This window comes from Lytechinus pictus, unplaced genomic scaffold (assembly GCF_037042905.1).
Source record: "Lytechinus pictus isolate F3 Inbred unplaced genomic scaffold, Lp3.0 scaffold_25, whole genome shotgun sequence".
NCBI lineage: Eukaryota > Metazoa > Echinodermata > Echinoidea > Temnopleuroida > Toxopneustidae > Lytechinus > Lytechinus pictus.
Window position 1 is genome coordinate 996,770 of NW_026974145.1, and position 25,038 is coordinate 1,021,807.

General features: G+C 36.6%; 2 protein-coding genes across 5 annotated transcripts; one reads left to right on the forward strand and one right to left on the reverse strand.

Annotated features, from left to right (window-relative positions):
- Positions 1–33: 33 nt before the first annotated feature.
- On the forward strand, positions 34–4,778 carry LOC129253967 (gamma-glutamylcyclotransferase-like). 3 transcript variants are annotated; one of them, XM_064115223.1, is made up of 5 exons: positions 34–719; positions 1,329–1,449; positions 1,844–1,952; positions 2,403–2,554; positions 2,989–4,142. In XM_064115223.1, the coding sequence occupies exons 2-5, from the start codon at positions 1,436–1,438 to the stop codon at positions 3,245–3,247; spliced, it is 534 nt and encodes a 177-aa protein (XP_063971293.1). In that variant the 5' UTR covers positions 34–719; positions 1,329–1,435; the 3' UTR covers positions 3,248–4,142. The 3 variants fall into 3 exon arrangements, with proteins under 3 accessions (XP_063971293.1, XP_063971295.1, XP_063971294.1); XM_064115225.1 differs by lacking the exon at positions 34–719 and adding an exon at positions 743–767 and having other exon boundaries at positions 2,989–4,778; XM_064115224.1 differs by lacking the exon at positions 34–719 and adding an exon at positions 1,103–1,128 and having other exon boundaries at positions 2,989–4,778.
- On the reverse strand, positions 3,461–24,653 carry LOC135158004 (translin-associated factor X-interacting protein 1-like). 2 transcript variants are annotated; one of them, XM_064115222.1, is made up of 17 exons: positions 24,307–24,481; positions 22,598–22,730; positions 21,067–21,339; positions 20,407–20,541; positions 19,644–19,808; positions 18,267–18,448; positions 16,758–16,869; positions 14,329–14,390; positions 13,667–13,756; positions 12,111–12,261; positions 11,046–11,174; positions 9,983–10,153; positions 9,479–9,568; positions 8,887–9,039; positions 8,170–8,276; positions 6,971–7,001; positions 3,461–5,127 (listed from the first exon to the last, which is right to left on the reverse strand). In XM_064115222.1, exons 1-16 carry the CDS (start codon positions 24,351–24,353, stop codon positions 6,998–7,000), a joined length of 2,004 nt encoding a protein of 667 aa, XP_063971292.1. In that variant the 5' UTR covers positions 24,354–24,481; the 3' UTR covers positions 3,461–5,127; positions 6,971–6,997. The 2 variants fall into 2 exon arrangements, with proteins under 2 accessions (XP_063971292.1, XP_063971291.1); XM_064115221.1 differs by lacking the exon at positions 6,971–7,001 and having other exon boundaries at positions 24,307–24,653.
- Between the last annotated feature and the right edge of the window lie 385 nt (positions 24,654–25,038).

The window sequence follows — 25,038 nt, forward strand, 5'->3', positions numbered from 1 at the left end:
GTCGACCTATAGCTTGATAACCGCGTTTCAATTGCAGACAGCTAGCTGTGTCTGTCTCGGGTAGGAACAGGGATGGGGAGGTTGAAGCTAAAGGGGCATTTATTGTCTAGCACCTCATACTGTTGAAATAACACAGTGATAATATCATAAATACCTTCCATTTTTTACTCTGACTTGATACAATATAACCACACAGCACTAATGGTAATACTGCAGGTTAATGTACTGACCACGAACCACGCCCACTTGTGCCACGCCCCCTTTATATTGTCATCGCGGGGTTTCGTTCTGGGAGTTTCCCCTTGGCGTGACTCGGGGCGTGACTTTTTTTGGGGGCGGTATTATCGGTGATTATGTAAACTGGTGATAACTTAAATTTCGACGAGACTTGATATATCACTGAATTTAATATTCGCTATAATGTTTATGTCATACCCCCCGTCCCCCCAAACCCGTTATAGTCACGGGATATACGACAATCTTGGGAAATATAGGCCTAGTTGTTTGTTCCAACTGTACAAGGCTCTTAGTACTCCCCTCTAATCGATCCCTTTCACATCCACGGGACAAACCAGCCTTTCAAATTTACACAAACGTAGGCCAGTCTAACAATCATAAAATAAGATTGGAGACTCATGTGTTTAGCTAAAAAGATATGGTTGAGTCAACAACTTGAACAACAGAACTCGCAGAGCAAAGTGGACACCACAGGAGTGCAGGTGAGTACATGTGGATATATAGCCTTTATCAGTCGGTGTGCTTATAATGTTAGTATAGGCCTATAATAGCCTGTCTGGTAGCTCCATGATAATAGTACATGAATAGTATGGTATTAGATACGCATATATCCCATTACTTAGCTATTTGTCATAAAGCCATTATGAATGCCACACCGAAAATCAATTTGAATATAATGTTATATAGCTATAGCCCTTCTTCACTGAGGACCTTGTAATATGATTCAGGTCAATCACGGATGACTCAAGTTGAAAAAAAAAAATGTATTGGAGTCGGGGAAGAAAATCGGTAGAGTGTAAATGGGAAAGAAAGACCGGGGACAAAGGGAGGGATAGAGAATTGACAAGGGGGTGGTGAAAAAGACACTCCGATTTGGATGGCTTTGTGGAAGTATGGCGGGAGGGAGGATGAGTGAGAGGGGAGTGATGGGGTGATAGCGAAGAAGATCGGAAGATAAAAAAGGAAGGGGGCTGAGTTGCAATAAGTTTGGAATATTGTAGCTTTCAGCCTTTACAGTTTTTAGCTAAAAATTTTCACGATTTCAGCAACTAAAGGCCTATTTGTAATTTTGTGATTTCTTTCCACCACAGATCTCAAACATTGATGTTCAGAAGTTTTTGCCGGGGTTCAGGAAGTGGGTCACCAACACGGGCCACCAACACCAGACCGGTGACGAGTGAAGTAAAAAGCTTCAACCATGAGTGTGCAAAAGTAAGCTATAATAATGTATGCGCGTTTTACCCAACATTAACTCGTAAGAATGGCGAAGACAGGTTTTCAGAGATATTTTTAAAATCAAATTCAATTCCAATTTAATCCCCTTCCCAGTATGATATATCATAATCAACAAGAATTTGTGTATGACGGGATCGCAATAAAGAAATAAGGATTCCTCAACAGAAAACAAAAAATTATTTTTCTTTTCTGCGTCTCTCTCTTTTCTGTTTGTTTGTTTTTTGGGTGGGGTGTGGGGGAGGGGGTTATATATGTATATGAGACTCTGCAATCTATTATTATTGATCAAGCAATATGCTACGTGCTACTTCGAAATTATCTCATAAGCACCTTGTTGCTTCTTTAATTTAATGACTTTCTTCAATTACAGGGCTCCGAATGATAAATTCTTCTATTTCTGCTACGCTAGCAATCTATTGAAGTCGAGGTTTCATCTTTATGTGCCATCAGCCGCGTTTGTAAGCCCAGCGAAACTTGAGGTATGGCTGCTCAGTTGTCTGGCTTTTGGTGCAAGTTCTTTTTTTTTTTGGGGGGGGGGGCTTTTTATCGATGATCAAACTTAGTATAACGTTTTGCCGTTTTATTTTATTCCATTGTATTTTCTCGTATTATTAAACAAAGTGAAAGTTTTCAACCAAGTACAAACAAGATACCCTGAACACTAATATGTCTAATGGGAAAGATAAAGGCAAAAGGATGGAAAAGAGAGGGGAGAGAAAGAAAGAGAGAGGGGGAGGTAGTAAAAGAGAGACAGAGAAAGAAAGAAAGAAACAGACATAAAGAGAGACGGAGAAAGAGAGAGACGGTAAAAGATTTTGAGAGAGGAAGATAGAAACGTAACAGAATTCAATTTGTGCGAAAATAGATCGCAATTACAAACAAATTTTATGATTTTTTTTTTCTCCAACCTCGCACCCTTCACTTTATAGGGTTATAGATTGAATTTCCGCAGCTACCCTGGATGGACCCTCGAAACGAGTCAATGGAGAGGGTCGTTATGTTCCATAGAAGAGGATCAACAGGCCCATGTATGGGGAGCAATATGGAGACTGGATAAATCAGATGTCCAAGGACTGTATCCGTAAGGATAAAGATTTATACTACCCTCTCTCTTCTCCCCCCCCCCCGTTTCTCCTTCTCTTGATCCGTCCTTTGCCATTCTATTTCTCTTATGTGCGATCTTCTTCTGTTCTATCTCCTTTACACTTCCCCACCAGCCCGCACATTCTTTCTACAACTCTGAATACCAGATTTCTTTCTCGCTCTTTATCTACAATCTATTATCTTTTTTTTTTTGTCTATTTTGCTCTTGTTTTTTTAACTCCCTTTCTTTTATTTCACATGTCACCTGCAAACAGTTTATTATTCAGTGGTGTTCCAATGTGCATACTTTGATGGAATCATTGTGTAAAATCAAACAAAGAGATTTGATGGAAAAGAGAGAAAGGTGGGGTACGACTACCAACATTCATTATTTCAATTTCTGACTTACTAAATTCCCCTTTTTCATCCTAGGACCCTCTACCGATACTCTTCACCGGAAATCACAGTAACAACCCCAGAGGGCCACGCCTACTTATGCCACACCTACCATATGGCACCTGACTTAGAGGGGGCCAATGAGGAGCCTCCGTCACCCCACTACATGAAGGTCATGATCGAGGGCGCTATAGAATCAAACCTGCCTACGTCTTACGTTGACTACCTAAAAACAATCAAGGACAATGGCGATACCAATCCTCCACCTGTCATGGCTCAAATATATAAGAAATAGAGTGTGGTCATGAAAGTTAAGTGAGACTTGCATAAATACTGAAATTCAAATTATCAAGAAGACTCCAAAATATTAAAATCATATTTTCCATTTGTAGGGCATCTTCTTTGGAGGGAAGGTAGAAAAGCAGTTGACTCCTATTACAGATTCTTTTTTTTTAATCAAATGCTATAAAACTGTAAGAATGCACATGGAAAGAAAACATTCAAATCGTACATTTAAAACAATTTTATTAAATAGAATGTGAAATATATTTGTACATTATATACATATAATAACAATATACTGGATAATACATGCCGAATTACAAACATTAGGACGGTTTCATATATAGATACAGATTTTTCAGGAAAGCCCAGAGGTCATTTTGGACGGATTTCTGGAATTGTTTGTTACAATAAAGTAGAGTAAAGGGGAAATTCCTTAGGTTATAGCGTGACAATTCTTGATACTTGTTTGACCTACTATAACTTTGTTTTTATCGTTGTACATGTACTTCAGTAAATTTTCTTGTCTTATCTCCTAATTGTAAACCTAATGTGTTCTTTCACGAATATAGGCATTTCAATCTTTGGTCTTATAACAATTCCCTCAACACAGAACAACACACAACTTCAGCATTAAAGACAGAATTTGATCTTATTTGTTTGAAATTTATCTTGTTCCCTGAACATTTCATTCCTCCATTCTTAATTTTTTATTTTGCAGCTTGCACCTAATGACATGTTTTTGTTTGATCTGTTAAGGAATGCAAATTTTCATTGAAACATGATTTATCCACATATCAAATGATTCAACTTTTCACTATCTGTAAGACCACTCAAGATGTATATAGTATAAGTGATAGTGATATATGATAATCAGAACCTGAAAAAGATAAGTGTCAAAATGAATATTTAGCATTTGAACCTGGTCAGAAAAACTGATATAAATGTGTTTAAAGGTTCGAAAACACACTTCAATTTAGCTTCTGGGCAATTCAATAAAATCATCAACCTTTTTGTACGTCTGGCCCCGATTTTCTCCCATTCTTTCTCCATTTCATTAATGACTGAAGCCTGAATGTGAGAGTATTACAAAGTTTTCATACGAACTAGAAAACAGAGAAAAATATATATTTTTTTAAAGGCACCAGATATAGGGGGTCAGGCATACATATGGTATTGAATTGCCCGTCAATGATTACAAAGGGCTTACAATGCTAAAAGAGTTCATTTTGGGGGATATTAAAGTAAGAAGGAATTCGTTAAAGGGCCTAAAAACATACATTTATCAATTTCTTCACATCTGTAGAATGAAACAGCACATATACAGCATATATGATACATATTCTATTGGTATATTCTTTAAGTATCAATTATGAACATTTACAAGAAAATGTAGATCAAAAGTCCTATCAAAACTTGTTGGCAATGTCCAATAAAACACTTCAAGAAAAGACTCAATTAACAGTGCTCATACTTTTCCATCCTTTGTTACTACATCACTTTATATATCAATTTAGGAATAAAATCATATTTTAAAGCCAGGATATGTTACATGTAGCCTCTGCAGCCTTTGTTTGATTGGTGGATATGTGTGAATCCTGTCCTGTATAGTTGAAGTCAAGGTAATTGATATGTACTTTAAAAATCACTCAATGAATTCCCTTTGATGATTGAGAGTTCTATGTCAGCTCAGAACTGTTCAGCTTCCCGATCCTCCTGGCCGTACTCTTCTGCAGTCTCCTCACGATGACGTCAAGCGTCGTCGGTTGCGCCGTGGTGATCTGATCCTGGGGGACGTCAAACGCACGGCACACATACTGCACCATGTGAGGGCGGTCTATCTCGGCATCTACCACATTGATGGCCATTTGAAGTTCTCGCCATGGAATCTCCCTGGTGATTCAAGCAAAATAAAATCCAGTTTGTCAAAGATGAGCTTGAATTATTTATTCCATTGTATGTAATCATTTATACATATATATATATATATATATGCATACGTCCTACCAAAGGGCAAAGTCTATGAATAGGTTTATTCCATCATAATACACATTTAGACGTTAAGTCAAAGGTAGAGGGCGTTAGGGCGCATTACGAAAATTGAAAATAGACAAAGAAATTCTACTTTAACGCAGATGTATATATATATATATATATATATGTATATACAACCCAACATTCGTTTTGCCCAGTATGCTGGCTTTGAGTCGAATATCATACTGAGACAGTGCTCCATCAACCTGTGGTTTGCAGCCCATCAAAAAAAAAACCAAAAATAGAAAATGTACAGTATGTAAATATGTTATGTGTCACATCTTGAGTTAAGCTTGACTTATAAATCACATTTCATCAAATTGGCATAAATTCCTCTCTTTTTTTCAGATAATTACCACTGTAATGTTATATAGAGAAATAAACAAATTCTGTTCGAAAATGGGAAGCTCTACAGTATTCTATTTCTTGGTTCAAATAACACCAAATAATTGATTCTATTTCATTTTGTTACATTTTGATATGATTATCTTGTTTCTTTCACACAATGCTGTGTGAAAGTGGTACCCCACCCCCCTCTCAATTAAACATTTAACTTGAAAGATTGATATTGGCCAGAGTAGGCCAATGAGGTAAAAACAAAGTTAAGAGACACTGTGCTAGGAGATAAGTTTGGCAAGACATCACAGTATTGTGTTGATGGCAGTTCAATATATTTATTTCAATGACAGATGAAAGAGATATTGATCTCTCACAGGAAACGCAACTTCTGTCTATCCTTTCCTATTAGGAAATAAAGGGCATTGCTAACCAGTGTACTGGAAATGTGATAAAAACTCTGGTGAAAGTATGAAGTGCTTGATCTATTCTTTCATATGTGCCACCAATGCTTAACATTTCAGAATAGTAATAACATGTGTTGCTTAGTCACTTGAAACAAAGTCACTTTTGTTCACATTTTGTAGAGCTTGTCCTGGATGAAGTTGAATTTACATCAGTTTGTAGAGCTAGTTTGTAAACAGGAGGTACTAATAGGTATTCAATACACTGTATGCACAGCAATTATTTTGCAAACAGGCTCTATAGACAAAACTTTCTATCCAAAAAGTGAATCAAGGCTAACAATGTGCATGAGCAATAATTCTGCAGAGTTTTATTCTTTACATTTGCAAAATAAAAATAAATTAATAATATATATATGCAGACTGTAACAAATAGTAAATCTGATGTGCAAATGTGTCATCCAATTACATAAGATAGAGTTCCACGTGAATTGACTCCTCCAAAAAAATTATTGGAATTTCCCTAAATATAGAACTGAATGAAGATGATATACAACGATTGCAGCCCAAATCGAAAGCAAATGCAAGTTTTGCCATAAAGCCAAAATCAAACACCAAAAAAAAAGGGCAAATCTCGCTACTAATGATCCACAAATCATTGCACCTCCGTAAAGGTCATTTAAATGGCAATAGAACAAAAGAATGAATGAAAGAAGAAAATCAAACTGAAAGCCAATGTACAGTACCAGAGAACATATAGCTCACTAGGTGGCCATGACAAAATCACACAAATGCCCAAGACCGATTAAAAAGCTAGTGAGTGATTTTTAATGACATTTGGAGTTGGTCAGTGCGACTACCACATAACACTGTGTAAATACATCTTGTGCTTATAAAGCAATACTTTTTACACAGAAAGCCTCACAGGCCAATAATACACACCAACATCACGATAATCTTACCTCAAATTACATATATCATAGATGGATTTAGCTGTTAGGTATTAATGACAGATTATTGATGATAAATGATAGAAAGATAAGGGAACTAATTATGGTTAGATAGTGAAATAAATCGCAGTGTGCTGGAAATATATTTTTAAAAAGATTATCATAATAGTGAGGTGAGCAAGTAATTATATTATATTAGATGGCTCAGAATGGAATACCAGAAATATTCCAAGAATTTGGAAAATATTCCACAAATCGCAGATGAGAGGAATATTGGCCCTAACGAGTGGAATATTTCTGGTATTTAATGAAATAAAGCCATCCAATATAATTATTATCATCTATACACCCTCCCCCCAAAAAAAAACAAAAGAGGGAGAAATATCATTTAACAAGTCATATCACTTATCACATTATGGCATCATCACTTTAGGATCAATTTTGGTAATTGACATGCGACTTACATGTAGTTCATTATGACGTCATATGGGCCCCCTTGTTTAATTTCCATGGGCAAAAATCTATAAAAATCTGGACGTTGTCATTTGGTGATTCTTCAATATTAATCTAATGTTAATCAATGTTATTTACAGATAATATTGACAGATCTTATGAAACAGAACATCAATGTTTTATACTTGATATGAACTGAGAAGTGATAGTTACTCAATGTTAATCAGTAGAGTAATTGTTCAATGACAATCTAATGTCAGTAGTTCATATCATAAAAACATGTTGGCAGATCTTACGAAACCGAACATCAATGTTTATACTTGATATGAACCGAGAAGTGATAGTTACTCAATGTTAATCAGTAGAGTAACTGTTCAATATTGATCTAATGTCAGTAGTTCATATCATAAAAACATGTTGGCAGATCTTACGAAACCGAACATCAATGTTTATACTTGATTTGAACTGAGAAGTGATAGTTACTCAATGTTAATCAGTAGAGTAACTGTTCAATATTGATCTAATGTCAGTAGTTCATATCATAAAAACATGTTGGCAGATCTGATGAAACAGAACATCGACGTTTTATATTCGATATGAATTTAGAAAAGTTAGTTACCAAATGTCAACCAGTCCAGCTGTTGTTCAATGTTAATCTATTGTCAGTTAAAAAAAAGAAACATGCTTACAAATCTTTTGAAACAGAGCATCAAATATTTTATACTCGATATGAATTCAGCAGTTATATTAAAACTTACTCTTTCCCTTCCAGTTCTTTCCTGATGTCATCTACATACTGTAGCTTCTCTTCTTGTTCTTGAGATCTGAGAAGTGAGATAAATGGCCCAACAGTACCGTCCTCCTCCTGAATAAAGAGATAAAAATATGACAGTTAAGACGTTTTGGCATGCATCCGTAATCCAACTGCAAAAGGAAGTTATGGAGGATTTGGAGATCAGTGGTTCAAGCCCCTGGTCATGTTTTTGGATGGTGACATCAGAAATAAGTCCCCAAATGTAAATATATGATTATCACACATTAAAAAAAAAAATCCAATCACACACATACCTACCCCTACACAATACAGAACAAATACATGTGTTGCTGGAAGTAATCAGTTACAGGAGGAATTCAAGACGGAGGATTCTGGGTCCAAAAGGTACAAAGATTTTCATTGAAAGAACTTTTCTGATTGGTTGATAACAGGAATGTTGAACGATAGTGATTAGTTATTGCCACTTCGCAAGTGATTGCATTTCTTTTTGTTAAGGGGCCCTTATATAACAATGTTACTACATTGAATATATACATATTGAATTCCAGTTCACATTTGATACAGTGAAAATCAATGTAGCATGAATATAGTGACAAACAGACAATGACCGATTTTACATGAAGATTTTCGCAACAAATTACAAATAAAACATTGGAGGCAAGTATTCTGATACGACAGTAAAATATGGATATTAACACACCTCTGTGAAGAGTTCTTCATAGAGAAGTTTAGTCTCATCTTCAGGCTGAAGTTCTTGAACAGCAGCATCGACCAGGGCTTGAATGCTATCATCATCTTTGATGGGGAAGAACTCTCGCAAGGCTAGCTCTACGATATCCTTGTTGAAACTCCCCTGGAAAAAGATGAAAGATTTTTATATACATGAAAAGCAATTTGAAACACAGAAATTTAATTATCTACCTCCACTATAACACAATCTCCACCACCACTCCCACCACCCTCACCCCACTACCACCACCACCACCACTACCACCATCATCATCACCACCACCACCATCATCATCTTCAATATCATCATCACCACTGTCATTGTCATAATCATCATCATCATAATCATCTTCACCACCATCATCATTATCATCATCATCGTCATCATCACCACCACCACCGACATCATCACCATCATCATCGTCACCATCAACACCACCATCCCCACCATCACCAAAACCACCACCATCATCAACATCATCATCATCACCATCATCACCATTGTCATCATCATTGTCATCGTTATCATCATCATCTTCATCATCTTGTTCAGGGTTACTTACCTGTCCCCCTTCCTCTTCATCAGCCTTCTTGAATGCAGCCATGAGCTCTGATAAGACCTCTAACTGATTATGATAAACATCTTCATCCATCTGAAAGAAAGGAAAAAGAAAAATCAAACACAAATATTTGATAGCAGTACTAAATGATATGAGAACAAAAATACATGCCAAAGCATACTAACAGATAAGCCACAAAATTTCGCTACGAAATGACAAAATACTAGACTAAAATAACATATGTTGTCTAATGGCTATTTCCAAATGTTTCTTGACTACTAATTAGGAAGTTTATTACCCCCCCCCCCCCTCCCTCTCAAAAGTCATAATATAGCAGTGTAATGAATGATCAATACCACATACAGAACAGAATTTTGAATTTCTAACCTAATATCTTATCAATCTAAACAGTATTTCAAACTGCCTAATGACCAATAAATCTATTTAACCCATCATCACACCAAGATACCTTAGTAAAACAAAATGAAGTCTCATATCAACTCTCACCTCTCCGATGAGTGTCTTGTAAAAGAGCATTAGATGGTTCTCCTTCTCATTCTCTTCTAGTATACTAAGCAGCATGTATGTCCACTCAAAGGCAAGTTTCTCCTCGGGATACTTCTGTCTCATGAACGATGCAAGGAAGATATCCATAGGCTCTGGACCTGCTTCTCCCCTCTAGAGGGTATAAAGGAATATTTCATATCAATTTTGATTCAATTAAACATAACACAACATAACATACCATTACATGATATAATACCTCAGTCATTTTTGCTCGACGGTGGCCGTACGGCAAGTCATAAATAGCCGTTTTAACATTTTTTTGAAATAGCTACATACATGTGGTTTGAATAAAACTGCTCTTTTCGACTCGCCATACAGCCGCTGAAGGGGAAATGTGACTGCAGCATTAGGAACCACTACAGTGTGGAAGCCTTGCAACTTTTAAGATTAAACCAGGACAATGATTTGAATTAAGCATTGAGTTTTAAAGTGAGATTTATGAGTTACAAAATACTAGAAAATATAATTAATCTGTGGTTTATTATAAGCAAGCATCCTACTGATGAAAATAATGCTTCTTTTTCAATCTACTTCCCCCCTTTTTCCAATATTGTCTTTGATGTTGAGGTCACAATACGATCCATAAACTCTGGTCCATATTGACAACTGTGTACTAAGTTAAATCATGAAATAAACCCATTGAGAGCCAAGTGTGTCATTTCTCTATAGAGTTATCTTTCTCAAGTTTACCGACATCCTTGTCTCAATCCTAGTTTTCACAAAAATTGACTGTTCTTACCATTCCCATAAAGTTTGTATTAATAGGTTCAAGGATAAAAATGCTGAAAAAATAAACATTCTCTGTTAGAAATTTGAGTAAAATTTGGCTATCCTAGCAACTTCTGGATACTATTTGGGATTGACGGAAATGGTTGACTAGTTGATGGCGGAGGCAAATCGGTAAATCGGTATGGGAACATGCAGAGGGGGAGGGATGATATCGATTGCAAATTTCTTGCAAAGCTCCCTAAGAATCCTGTTTATGTGAGTTAACATAACTTACCTCTTGATTTTGTTTTGTTTTCTCCCTCCATATTTCTTTGATGAGGATACCAGCATCATTCTCATCCATCTTTCTCTTCCTCAGCTTGCCTTCATATCGCATGTACACAGGTACATCATCACCAAGACCCTGGGTGGCGGGATAGAAAGAATTGGGAAGTAGTGAACACCTTAGATATCTTGGCAGTAATTTGATTCAAGATACATTATTCAATTTTATCTACCTTATCCTATGTCATAGCAAATTTCTTACTGCAGGGGGTTGGGGTGTTTCACAAACATTGAACTGTGAGTTAAAGTCGGTTCCATGGCATATGCTCCGGCGACAATTGCTCCGCTCTAAATTCCACACACTAATCGAATGACCAACTTCAATCCTGGGTTTAACCCTATACCCTACCCTAAACCTAACATGAAACCTTATTGCAACCCTTACCCTAACCCTACATCTTAGACAAAATTAAGACCGGAGCAGTTGTCGCAGGAGCAGATGTTGTGTCAAAGTTAAAGTCATGCTCAGTGCTGATGCTCACATGATAATCTTATTTGATTAATACACAGTAGCGCGCGTCCTATTAGCATAATTTGACCAATGCAGTGATGCCGTTTATTCGACATGCAACTGGACATTTAAGTGCGACTCCAAGTCATACTTAACTCTTTGTGAAACACTCCCGAGGTTAATAATCAGAGCACTGACAACTGTGACACATACATCGCTTTTCACAAAACATGGGCCCTTGTCCTCAAAAGAACTGCAACTGATTAAATCGATCTTACCCCCTACCTCAAATTAATCTCAAAGTTACAGTCAAGTTACGCCACTTGCGATTCTTTATACGAGTCACAGGTATCGTTTGCATGTATACTGTCACCATAACAATACCAAGCATAACCTCATCAATTGTTCATCTAAAACCAAGGTTCATGGCTTACTAACGGTCAAGAACAAAAAACTCTTTACTCCACCATTACATGAATATAGCTTATAACCATGGCATCCCAATATTTTCACTGTGACCACCGCACTGTTGACTTCGATTGCCATGGCAACCGCATCACTCACCTTTGGTTCAAAGTACTCGTAGCCTTCCCCGTCTCCCATGATCTCTTTAAGGAGTAACGTGACGAGTTGATCGGTCTTCTTGCCTTGAGAGATTTGAACCCATCTCTCTTCGCCTCCTTCCAGCACCTCAGCGCAGCGGTCCCAGTCAGGTCTGTGAAGAATACCAAAGAGCATTTGTAACAGTATATACAGTGCGTCCCGTAAAAAAGGAAACCCATTTTCAGAGATACTCATGGCAAGAGTGGAATCTAATCTCTAATTTCAAACCAAGAGCTTAGCAAATCGTTCACGCATGGCAGATTACAAACAATGAATATCGAGACATATCAGAAACGATTTGCGCAGAAAATCATGGGTGAATCTGAATTTACTCTCATTTCAGGGATCAGTGAGAGAATCCTAACAAAGGATACAAAAGAAATGCTAATGAGCCAATCGTCAAATAAGCATGGTTGTCGTATCACGAACCAATTTTGTCCAATTTTTCTGCGCAGCCTGGTTATGACTTTAAAATTTCAAACTCGACTTGCTCATTAATGCGTGAAGTGTTCGTCTCATATATGGTATCAAATTAAAGACGAATAATTGAACTATATCATTATGTAAATAAAATATCATAATTTATTTGCCTTTGAAGAAAAAAAAGACATGAGAATCTCAGTTTCCTTTTTTCTGGGACGCACTACGCACTGTGTATAATATATTTTTTTTATCGATAATGTATTGTTCATGAGGCACTACTTTCAATTAGACATTAATTGATTTCATCCAATCACAAATATTAATCATGAAGATGTGAAGTGATGGGAACATTTTTGTGTGTGTGTGTGGGTGTACGTGGACAAAAAAAAGGGGAAATCAATAAACATTTGAACATCAAACTCTATTTTTGTCGCATTTTCATTCTCCGTTTGAATCCCATAATATATTGCAGAGGACGCGAGGTTTCTTTAGATAGGTGCCGCACTGTGCACGAGCCGCTGGTGGCGAGTGCCCAGTGTGCACCATCTGAAGAAACCGAGCTTTCTCTGCATTTACTTTTACGCACGACAGAGCAAGTGCATTATTTGTTTTATAAAATAGCAACACAGAAACAAATTCTTAAAAAGTAATAGTACAGTTTTGTTGGACTTCTCCCGGGACTTCTACCGCACTGGTCTGCTTGAGCGTGCAATGTCAATTTTCATTGCGCACCTTTGCACTGACGTGCATGCACAAAAAAAGTTGGATGTCATGTGACGCATATTGGCCAATCGCGATGCTTGAAATAATACACCTATTTTATAAAATTCAACATCTAATACGCACTCTACAAAGTCACATCACCAGAATCAATATCAATTTCACAGCTGATGGCCATAAATTAGCCTTGTCAGTCAGTGAGGGAATGCAGATGTTATTGCAACTTACAGCTTCAGAAAAAAGCAGGGATTACAATGGAATGGTGTGGGGGGAGGGCAAAAGAGTGTTGGAGAGTCGCAATAAGTGAGAGACAGGAGACAGTCAGAGAAGTGGGATCGGGGTGTTAATTGAGATAATTTGCCCGTTATACAAACCTTGGTGTTGCTGTTCTCTTGAGGTTTTCAAGCTCTTGGTAGAAGTCATCTCTCTGTGCTATGATCTGCTTATTCACATCCAACAGAGCCCTGTAACATACACAAAGGAAAGGGGAAAAATAGTTTTAACAAGCTGTAAATAACATTACATGACGTAAATTGTTTGTTACATCGAAATAGTTGACTCAAATGCAAGAGAATCAACCAATTCATGCATCGTGTTCTGCTTATATAGACCAATCCCACTTCAGAGCAATGTAACTTATGGCAGCCATAGCTGGGGGGTTACCACTTGGCTATCAGCCAATCAGCAATGAGCTAGGTGCATCTATATACATTTCTTTTGTTATGCATTCTGGAAGCCCCCCAGTCATGGCTGCCATAAGACAAAACAACACTCAATACAAATTTGTCTACATCTACAAATTTCATTTCAATCCCACCTCTTTTCTACTTTAATGACACCTCCAATTTGTTGTATTGTTTCTCAATGTGAATATTTTATGCATACCGTGGATTCTTAAAAGAATTTCAATCAGCGTTGATGAATCTTTCCCATCCTTTTATGAATAATTCTTATGAAATAAAAATGTCAATGATTAAAGTGACAAGAAAATCAGAATAAGAAGCTAGGCTAGTTGATAAAAGAAACATATACTCACTCATGCTCTGCTCTCAGCTGATTGTAGTCACCATTCAAAGTCTCATGTTCTTCTAGCAATTTCTGTAAATAAAACCGTCAATATAATGTTTTACAAAGTTTGAGTACATTCAATTTTGGATTATATCATAAATGTTATCATTGACAGCTTGAATTCAAAAAATGGTAAACAAAAAAAAAACCTATTAATTACTTTGAAACAAGCCCACATTTAACCTCAAATTAGATCCACATCAGAAAAGTTATAACCAAACTTGAAATGAAAAATACACATTCAAAAATAATTTTTTCCCCTTCTTATTTACTTGCCAAGTAGAACTCTGTGATTAGAATAGAATGGAACCAGCTCTATCTTTTAAAGAGTATTTTATCTCTGAGATTGATACTTTAAGCTCATAACTGAAATCAATCTCAAAGTTTTGTGATTGTTGATCTAAATCAAGTACTCTTTCACAAGATGGGGACTATTTTCATATCATCCAGTGCCAATTTGTCTACTTATATTTGGTCTACCATCAGTTTGTCCAATATCCACATGGTCTAATTGCCATTTAGTCTATTCACCATTTTGTCAAATAACAAGTTGGTCCAATAGCCGTTTAGTCCATATACCACTTGGTCTAATTAGACTAAGTTTTAATTGCAAAAATAAGCTGCTGAAAACTGCTTATCTAATAAAAGAGAGCCAATGGAGTAAATTAGAGAGTCAAAAAGGGGCCTAAGCTTTCGATCCTAGCAGAATCTTCGTCCGAGGCAAAAGGACAAACATATAAAGTGGAACAACCATAATATAGACCACAGACAAGCTACAGCAACACTAGAAACAAGGAGACAAAAGGGGCATTAGTGAGTAGAGAAGACCAATCACGTTAGTGAAGGGGATGAAAGAAAAGGAGTAGGCAGACACAAAGGGAAGTTAGTGTAAGTAAGGCCAGTAAAAGACCTCAAGCTAAGAGGGATTAAGATAATGAGGCAGGCAACATCAAACAGGATCTGGAACAAAACAGTGATAGAGGGTATGAGGAAGAGATGAATAACAAGATAATTAGTGAGAGGTGGGTCAAACAGGTTACAAAGAAAGGCATAATAAACTGGTGCATAAGAGTGGGGAAAAAAGGAAAAGAATGGGGAACAACTGGTAATGTGCAAAAGACATATAAGTATATATGATAAGGCATTAAACAAACTAAGAGAAGAAGGTAAGTGTAAATATGTAACTATAAGTGACATGTATATAAATATATCCAAAAAAGAAATGTATATGAAAAATATAAATACACATATGGTGTAACTGATATTGTAATCCGCTAGGTGTGACGGGAAAAAACATAAGACTATAGTAGGGAAAAAAAAAAAAGAAAGAAAGAAAAAAAAAAGAGAGAAAAAAAAAAACCTGTATTTGTGAAAAAGAGGAAGCAAATTGCCCAAAAAGGTTAAAGCAAATATAGAAGAGAGGGGGTGTATTATGAAGAAACCATAGTATACATGTAAATAAGCAAATGTGGTAAATCTAAAAGAGGTGAGTGGAGAAAAAAAAATATATATATATAATAATTATTATATCGCCTGAATAAGGAAGGAAAAGTGGGAGGAAAGTAGAGGAAGAAACTATAATGTAACTATTCAAAAGAGCTGAGGGGAAAAATTATATGTATATATAAATTGAAAGTGGATAGGAAAGAATAATCAGTCGTTCCCCTCTTGGATGTTCAGGCCATGAGGTTGGGTGGTGCGAAGTTGTCTCATCCAGAGCTTCTCTCTGCTAGTACGGACTGAGTCAGGACGGGTACCTAAAGATTCGATGCCCTGTAGCATCATGTCAGTGATGGAGTGGTTGGGGAGGTTAAAATGGCGGCCAACTGGAGTGTCCAGCTTTGCTGTGTTGACGGTGGATCTGCCTCCGACGAAGATTCTGCTAGGATCGAAAGCTTAGGCCCCTTTTTGACTCTCTAAGTTTTAATTGGGCAAAATGAATGAAAATGAAACGAATATTAGACTGGTTATGAGACGAAATGGTTATAGACGAACTGGTGATTACACGAAGTGATGATTGGACCAAATGGTTATTGTACCAAATTGTCAGACGAAATGTTGATGGACGGAATGGCATAGGACTAAATAAAGGTAGACCATGTGGTGAGTGGACGAGTTGGCAGTGGACCTAGGACCTGGGGGTGTACCAGTCTTGCTGTTTCCTGTATTAGGTACCTCGTCAAAAGAGTGGCGTCTTTTGCACAAGAAGTAAGCAAGCAGCTTTTAGATTACCAATCCTCACATTCCATCACAGACAGAGTAGTGGGGAATGTTGGAAAACTACAATGAAAAGACACACAGTGCTCTTAAAGCAGGATTCCTGCTAAATTACACAGCACAGACTTTTGAAAAGTTGCACTACACGTTATTTGATTGATTTAATTCAAACCAACATACCTTATGTTCCGCTGTCAGTAATTCAAAATCTCTTCTAGGAACCACATCACCATAGTTGGCTATCATTTCGTTCAATCTCTGAGTTGCATCTGTTAGATCCTCCCGCGCTTTTCTAAAAGAGCAATCAAATTGATTTATTTCATGGTTTCATTGGAAACAATGTTGTTTAGACCATGATTATGGAAAAATATATTCTCTAGTATCGATATCATTAAAGCTCTATTTACATCCTCATTCCAACGCAAAGAAACAAACAAACAGTTTCGAATAAAACAATCTATTGAATTGAATGCATATAGGAGTGAGTGTAATACCAGCTTACAAGCTGTTAAGCATGCATATTTCTGCTTGACTTTGCAATTTGAAGTCATTTTTTACCAGCACCAAGAAAACTAAACAAAGACAAGTGTAAACAAAGCAGTCAAGAAAAAGTTCAAGAATTTTGGAAACATGAAGATGTAAGTCCATAATCTGAGTCAATGCTTTTCCTTGCCCCATTATCTTAGTATGTGTGTTGTCAGTTATAATACAAATATCAGTATACATGTTTGACTTACATGCAAATTTTCAACAGTTTTAGGATTCAAACTAGGAACACTCAGTTGGAATAAATGAATGCATTAACAAACACAAACAAAACTTTTACCACATTCTGCATCATGGCGAGTCCATAGTTAAAGTTTACTGCAGAATTAAAATAATTAAAATTTTGCGTTACATCCATCAAGGAAGAGAGTAGAGGGGAATGGAACCTTTCGAACAAGTGGGCTTGTGTGGAAAAAGACAAATCAAAGAATAAGATAAAAGAAAGTTTGAGAAAATTGGACAAATAATGAGAAAATTATGAGCATTTGAAAATTGCGATTACTAATGCTATGGAGATCCTCCCGTTGGCACTACAACAAAGATGTGTGATGTCACATGTGAACAACTTTCCCTTTGATGGACTATAAAATATCCCCAAAATGTCTCTTTTTGCTCCTCCTTATGGTGATACAAACTCTTCATAATGTATTCGTTGAAAATCTGTATTACATGCCCTCCTAGAGAAAGAATACATGTGATATGATAAAAGAGGCACTTTAAGTGAAATATGAACAAAAGTAATGGGAAAGTTGTTCACATGTGACATCACACATCTTTGTCGCATTGCCGATTGGAGGATCTACATTACAATAATGATCTAAACTTTGAATTTTCATAACTTTCTTATAATTTATTCAATTTTTCTCAAAGTTGCGTTGATCTGTTTCTTTGATTTTTGTGTTTTCGCACAAGCTATGTTGTTCCAAAGGTTTCATTTTCCTTTAAAGTGTGACAGCAGACAGCTATATCACAGGGCAAATGGGAGGATCTCCATATAGCATTAGCATTCTCCACATTTATATGCTCACCTCTTTCTTATTGTATACCAGTACCTAATATGTTCTCAAACTTTCATTGCTCTTTTTCTCTGATTTTGTACGTCTTCACACAAGCTCCAGGGTTTCATTCCCCTTTAACCCTTACCTGAGAGCAATCTTCATCTTGACGGGGTCTTCCTTCGCTTCAGCAGGGACCTCTTGGTTACCCTGGGCCTTCTGATAATCCTCCTGCTGGTAACGAAGGTCGTTGATATCAGAGACAAGTAACTTACGAGCGTCACACTCATCACGATACATCTGATACTGTTCAGCTATCTTCTCTTGGAGCTGTGATGGGGTTCAAAGAGAAAGAGAATCACATGCATTATCATTACACCGAGGATTAATAATGGAAGACGTGCAACATAGTCGGCATTCAGGTTGGTTAAACACTCTAGGGTCTATATTCTGAACTAGGGTTTAATTTAGATGGTTTAAAGTTGTGGTTTACATATGGATGGTCAACTAAGACACCAATCTCTCACAGTGCAAGTTAAATTTATAATTTTTATATATATATGACAAATAATTTACTCATAATTATCAGGAAATAATGGTTTGAAATATTTTCTTCAGCATAAAAGCATGAGGAAAGAGCAAGGTAAACATATGAAACAATGTAAAACAAACTTCTGACATTTTCGACCTTCCATAATGTTAGCACAGAGTTCGACCATGGTCTAGGTGTAAACCAGACTTCAGAATGAGGGCATAGCTGTCTTGTGACTCAATATCAACAAGGCCATTTCTTGAGCGGAGTGCACAAATCTATTCTCCAGAGCAATTGAGGCATAAATTGTCATATTACCTGTCTTTAGCCCGTACCCATACAGGTGTACAAGTATTTTCAAAGAATAAAATTCCTACAAACTGCCCATTACTACTCCCAAGTTCTGCCTGATATGGATGAATTTCATGCAAAAGGAAATATACATCATGGGTCGGACTTGAAAAATGATCCTCTAGTTGGAAGGCAAAGATCAGAACCATTGAACCACGGTGATTCCACAATAGTGACACATCAAGAATGACTAGAAGTTCTTTATTTCCAAAAGTCTATTTCTTTGTCATGATAACCTTTGCGTAAGACCAACCCTAAGCTATTGTTTTCATTGTATTTTTACCTTCCATATTCACAAGATCTCAATTTCAAACACTGTTCACACAAAAAATTGTATATTTTCTTTAAATTGCTCATGGCAATACAGACTAGCTGCTTTCACACAAATTTATTCTTAAAGTCTTTCAAATAATTATATATCCAAGAGATTCCATATTGAAAAACAAATGAAAATCAAATTAACTTTGTTAACCTCGATAATTTGTTCAGATTTCCATAGATACTAAGAGTCGGCTAGGTCATGTCCTGGATACTTATCCAGTGGTATTTTCCTTTGTTTGGTGAAAAATTTTCTTTGTTGTCCTGTATGTCCACTACCCAGAGGTTAAGGAGGATATTTCAATTAGAGTCATCTATTACTACCTTTTCAATCTGCATCTGTAATGAGAACTGTTCCTCCCTCATCCCACCGATGCGGTCCAGGAGAGCTTGTTTCTCGTTCTTCAGGTCTTTCATCTCCTGTCTCTCGTCTTCTCGTAGAGCCATGATCTTCTGGTCACACTGCTCGGATACCGTTACCAGCATGGACTGCGTCAGATAGAGGGGGAAATATTTATATGATTGATTTAAAATCTGGATTTGATTTCAGTGTGATCATTAATCAATCATGCCATGTAAAATGACCTTTGATCACACTGCTCTGAAACTGTCACCAACACGGATGATTCGGGATAAAAGGGGGAATACATGTTTCATGTCAAATATGTATTTCATTTGAGTACAATCCTGCACAAGGCGAGGACTATGATAATCTGAATTTCAAATCTAAATGTGACTTCAATTACAGGTAGTTGCCTATTGAGAAAAGTGAGTTTCACAAGGTAAGACTTACTTATTTCTTTTGTAATCCTGAAATATTGGAAAGCTGTCTGTAAAGGACCTAGAGTAAATTTGTATGGTTTTGTGCTATGTTTTTCTTTTGCTTTACATATACTAGTTTATTATCATTATTATTATCAGCGCAAATCATTTTTCACAACCTCACACTATTCCTTTACATAATGATTCAAATAAGATACATGTAGATGCTGTTTGGAATCAACCAGAAAGCACATACACTTGGGACAATAGAATAACTATGTATGTTGTGAAACTTTCAGATTATACTGCATGCAATGCATGTTACCTTAAGAGGTTCAAGTTCTCTGATCTTTTCCCTTTGATGTGATAACATGACTTCATATTCATTCTTGATGGCAGAAAAGATTGGTTTATAGGCCTTGAAATCTTCAATCAGGTACTCAAACACTTCCCGATATGCCTGATAAAAAAAGTAATATAACAAAAGCAAGAATATATATTTCAAAAGTCATTCCAATTAGACAATAAAAATATTAGGTTAATGAATTCAACAGGAGGGAGATTCAACCAGCTAATTCTTTCAAGGTGATATGAAAGTAACATTTCAATATTACAAATATTGATTTCAGACACTGACGATGATGTTATGCCACTTTTCTCTGTCTATTGAACCCATTCTAGTATTCCTCTGCCCTTTCCCTTCTAATTTCAAATTCTAATCTCTTTTTTGTATTAGCATTTGATTTGTATGTTTGCCTATTAATACAACCAGGATAAGACACACACACTCTCACAGGTGCTATTTTATATAAGGGCTACCTTCTCAAAATCTGTATTTTCTCGGATAACCCACAAAGTGTGTGTTAAAAATTTTATTTCTGTGGAATGACCAAAAAATTAGACTAATTATGGTTTTGTGAAACACTCCACTAGATGACTATCATTTGAGACAATCAATGAAAATGTTTTTTTTAATGATGCTCACCTGTAATCTTGTGTCACTTGGACCTGCCCTTCCTCCGTCCACATTTCTGAGTTCTTTTTTGAGAAAGACTTCCAACTGCTCCAGGAACTTTGGTTTTGGTACCATCGACTGATGTGGACCTCCGCCTTCCCCAGTGCTTTGTCCTCTGCCATATCCATCAGCGCTGGAACCCCTTGGCCTCTGGGAGGATGGCAGGGAGGGGCGGGCTGCAGCCTGAGCTGTGGCATGGGCTGGCCATGTATCCAAGTTTCCTGCCTTTGTATCTACAAACGGCTGTTAGTTGAAATGAAGGAAGGCAATATCATTGACAAAGAAATTAATGCTGTTAAGATGTTATTGGATCAATGGGGATGACACTGGCCAAAGTTCACCCCCAAAAAAAGTTTAAATCATTGCCGCCCAGGTTATTAGCTCACTTAAAGCAATGTAAATAAGAGCACGTTGTCCATGCACCCACTTTAATAGGAACCTTATTACTTAACCTAAGTCAGAGGCACGTCTTTCATGCAGGAATCCTACATTGCTTCATCACCATTCCTCACATTTATCAGAGATATAACAAAGGGGAATAAGGCAAATCTGCTGTGAAAGACACATAGCATCTTTATACTACAAAATTCTTGCTAGACTGAAAGCTTCAGTCTCTGTTCATCACTTTTTCCAATGAACTATGGAGGAGAAGTTTCATAAAGTAAAAAAAAACACTTATTTTTAAAACTCCTCCAAACAGACGGATTTCAGCTGCCTAAATTCTTGATAGAGGATGCAACACATACTATCATTACTGTGCCTGAAAGATCATTCACAACTGGATCAGCTTCTGTGTACACATGTGCAGAATATACATTTAAATATTTGTAACAAGCAGAAGTGGGTGTCAACAACCTTCTTCAGGCTGAAAATATTATGACTTGAACAGACAAAGAAAAATTAAACTAATATTTAAAATTTTGTCAAAATCAGACAAGGAATAACAAAATTATGTATATTTACAGATTTGCATTATTTCATTGAAACAGTTCGATGTATGTCTTCATGAATATTCAATGAGCAAACTGATAATCTCAAATCCCAACTTGTTCTAATTTTCTATTTTATTGAATGAAACTATGTTTATTAAAATTTTGTCCTCCAAGAACTAAAAAAATAAAGAGGAATGACGACTGATTTTAGATATTCATCACTGCATCATATTTTATTATAAGGGTGACATATCATACTCACATGAATGAATATATGAAATAATGATGATTTCATGTAATAACATAAGGGAAAGTGGGGATGTGACATCATCACCCCACCTCATGAATACTCATGATGTGCATATCACTGTTTTCACAAAATATTGCTGAACTTTTAAATTCAATAACTTTGTCATTTGTTATCAGATTTTGATGAAATTTTCAGCATTTTGCTCCATGAATTGTACTCAATTTATTTAGATAAAATCATTTTCAGCCCAGAGTACCCCTTTACATATTATTACCAAAGAATTTTACAATCAACATTAAATGAAATGCTTGGTGTCTACCTTTAATGCTTGAGGTTCAGGTAGTTTGTGTTTGCCACCTTCCCCTATCTGGTAGCTTGGTCCTTGGAGTCCACTGAAAGCTTTACCTGCCCGAGGTGATATCACAGCATTGATATTTGCTGGTGGAGGTGGACTGCAACAGATTTAAGAACAGATTAATTTTTGTCAAACGGCAAAATGTACAACTTACATGAAACAAACAAAACTTAAAGACTATTAAAATAGAGCCAGATCGAATGAAACTTCAAATATATTTCTAGATTCAAATTTTACAGTTCAAATTCAATTTCAGAGATCACATTACGTTAGATATAACTTTTCACTTAAGATTGTAGATTGATTCAAGACAAATTGCCATATTTTTGGTTTGGTTGCATTCTCACAAAGTAATTAGACTCTAATATCTTGAAAAACCGATATCACTATACAGAAAAAGCAACCAAAAATAACCCAGTTGGGAAATTTTCTTTAAGGTCCCCATTTGTGAAAATATTGGCAAAACGGCAGCTCATTTTGTTACCTTTTGTGTTGGTTCCAAGAAAATCTGAGATTCTGGACAAAGTAAAAAATCGCCATTTTGCAAAATGCGATACCAATTTAATGGTATTTTAACCTTCATCTGATACAATTATCTTACCATGGCTTTGTCTGCTTGACTTTTTATTTCTAGTAAAGCTTTGCAAAACTAGATCTATATTTATTCACTTTGTTATGCCTATTTTCATAAATACCAAATAGAAGGCAAGATCCTATAGTCAAAATCACTCAACGGAATTTATAAAGTAGATCTAAGTCGACGGTTTAGCTAATATCACAATCTCAAAATTCTATGGCGAAGATCCAGTGTGCACTCGGCTGAAAAAATCGCCCTGGGCTGGGCCCTGGCATCATAATCATTAGACCAAAAGCTTCGGTCTCTGTTATATTGGTTGTTCCGCTGAACTCCGTTGGCTCCACTCACCAACTATAGAGACCGAAGTTCTAACTCGATCTGTACAGGGATCAATGGCCATATGTTTATGTATTAAGTTCGGATAAACCAGGGAAGTGGGAGTTGCGCGACAGCCGAAGTAAGTCACTGTTTTTTTTTTCCTTTTAAGTTTATTTTTTCCGTTTTGGTGCATTTCAGGCCAAAACGGAATAATCTTTAATTTGGTCCAGTTCTTTTTATATATTTCTATGACATAATTAAAGACAAAAATCGATGAGCACCGACGGGGGGGATTTTGCGTTATTAACCCCCTAATCATAATGGCGGCTGCACGATCGCGAACCGCCTGTGTACGAGGAGAAATTTGTTTTTTAAATGGAAAAAAATCTTCGAAACAGACGGCTGCCAGCTGTCTACATAATGATAATCATATGATTATGAACATAATTTACACATTCATTGGAAAAATGGAAATTGGATTAATGATTGACATGCACTTTTGTATTGGGCATGCCTTGTATTGTCTATGCAGTATATTTTAGTAGGTCCATGTAAACAACGTTTAGTGCTAGATTGAAGGGATCAGGGTGACGCCGGCATACTGTACCACTACCACGTCCACTACCAATACCAGCCTGTCTAGCTGGCCGCTGAACGAGCGGATTGTCCATGTTAGTTTAGCCGGCTCTACCGGCCTAGAAAAGTGGCACTCCGGAGAGACCGTGCGAATTTTGTCGCACAGAACGTTTGATAATTAAGTCGAAAATTTGATATTTACCTCGATCTCTGAATTGGTGGTAACTTTGCCAGTGCCTTTGCTGACATTTCGACTATATGAATGTATTTAGCAGTTACAAAACCTCCCTCAAGTGGTTACAACTAAAAGTTAAGTTGATCACATAAAAGTTCATACACGGCCGACCTACTCGACTCGCTTGACCCGTTGTTATGGTAGCATGCAAGTACACAGCACAGGTGCAGGGCGCCACATTAACAGCGCAGTATACACTCAGTGAGACACGGGTCTGGTGCAATTGAGGAGCAAGAAGAAGAGTGAAAAGAAAAAGACTTTTGTAACCTTGCAAAAGATACAATTCTTAATGTTCCATTTGCATTAAATAGAGTGAAATTATTTGGAGGGGGGATAATATGTGGGGTGCCGGTGGGGTGTCGGGGTAACTACTACGTGTGAATTGATTGGCTCATCATCGAAAAACATTTGACCAATGAATGAGAGACTTCTGTTGGATATACACTTTCTACTTGGAAATCTTATCATAAGACAAGTAGATCGCGGGATTATTAGAGTTGATAAATCCATTATTTATGAGTTAAAACTTAAAATGGGCTTCGTATTTATATCGCTGAAACCGTAAGCCTATCTCTTCTTCTCTTTGTTCAATCATCTTCATTTTATTTCCTGATCCGATATGGGGTGATGCAAATCTGGCCATTCAGGAAAACAGAGGTTTCAGATATTAGACTTTAGAAACAGGAACTTGGTGGAAGT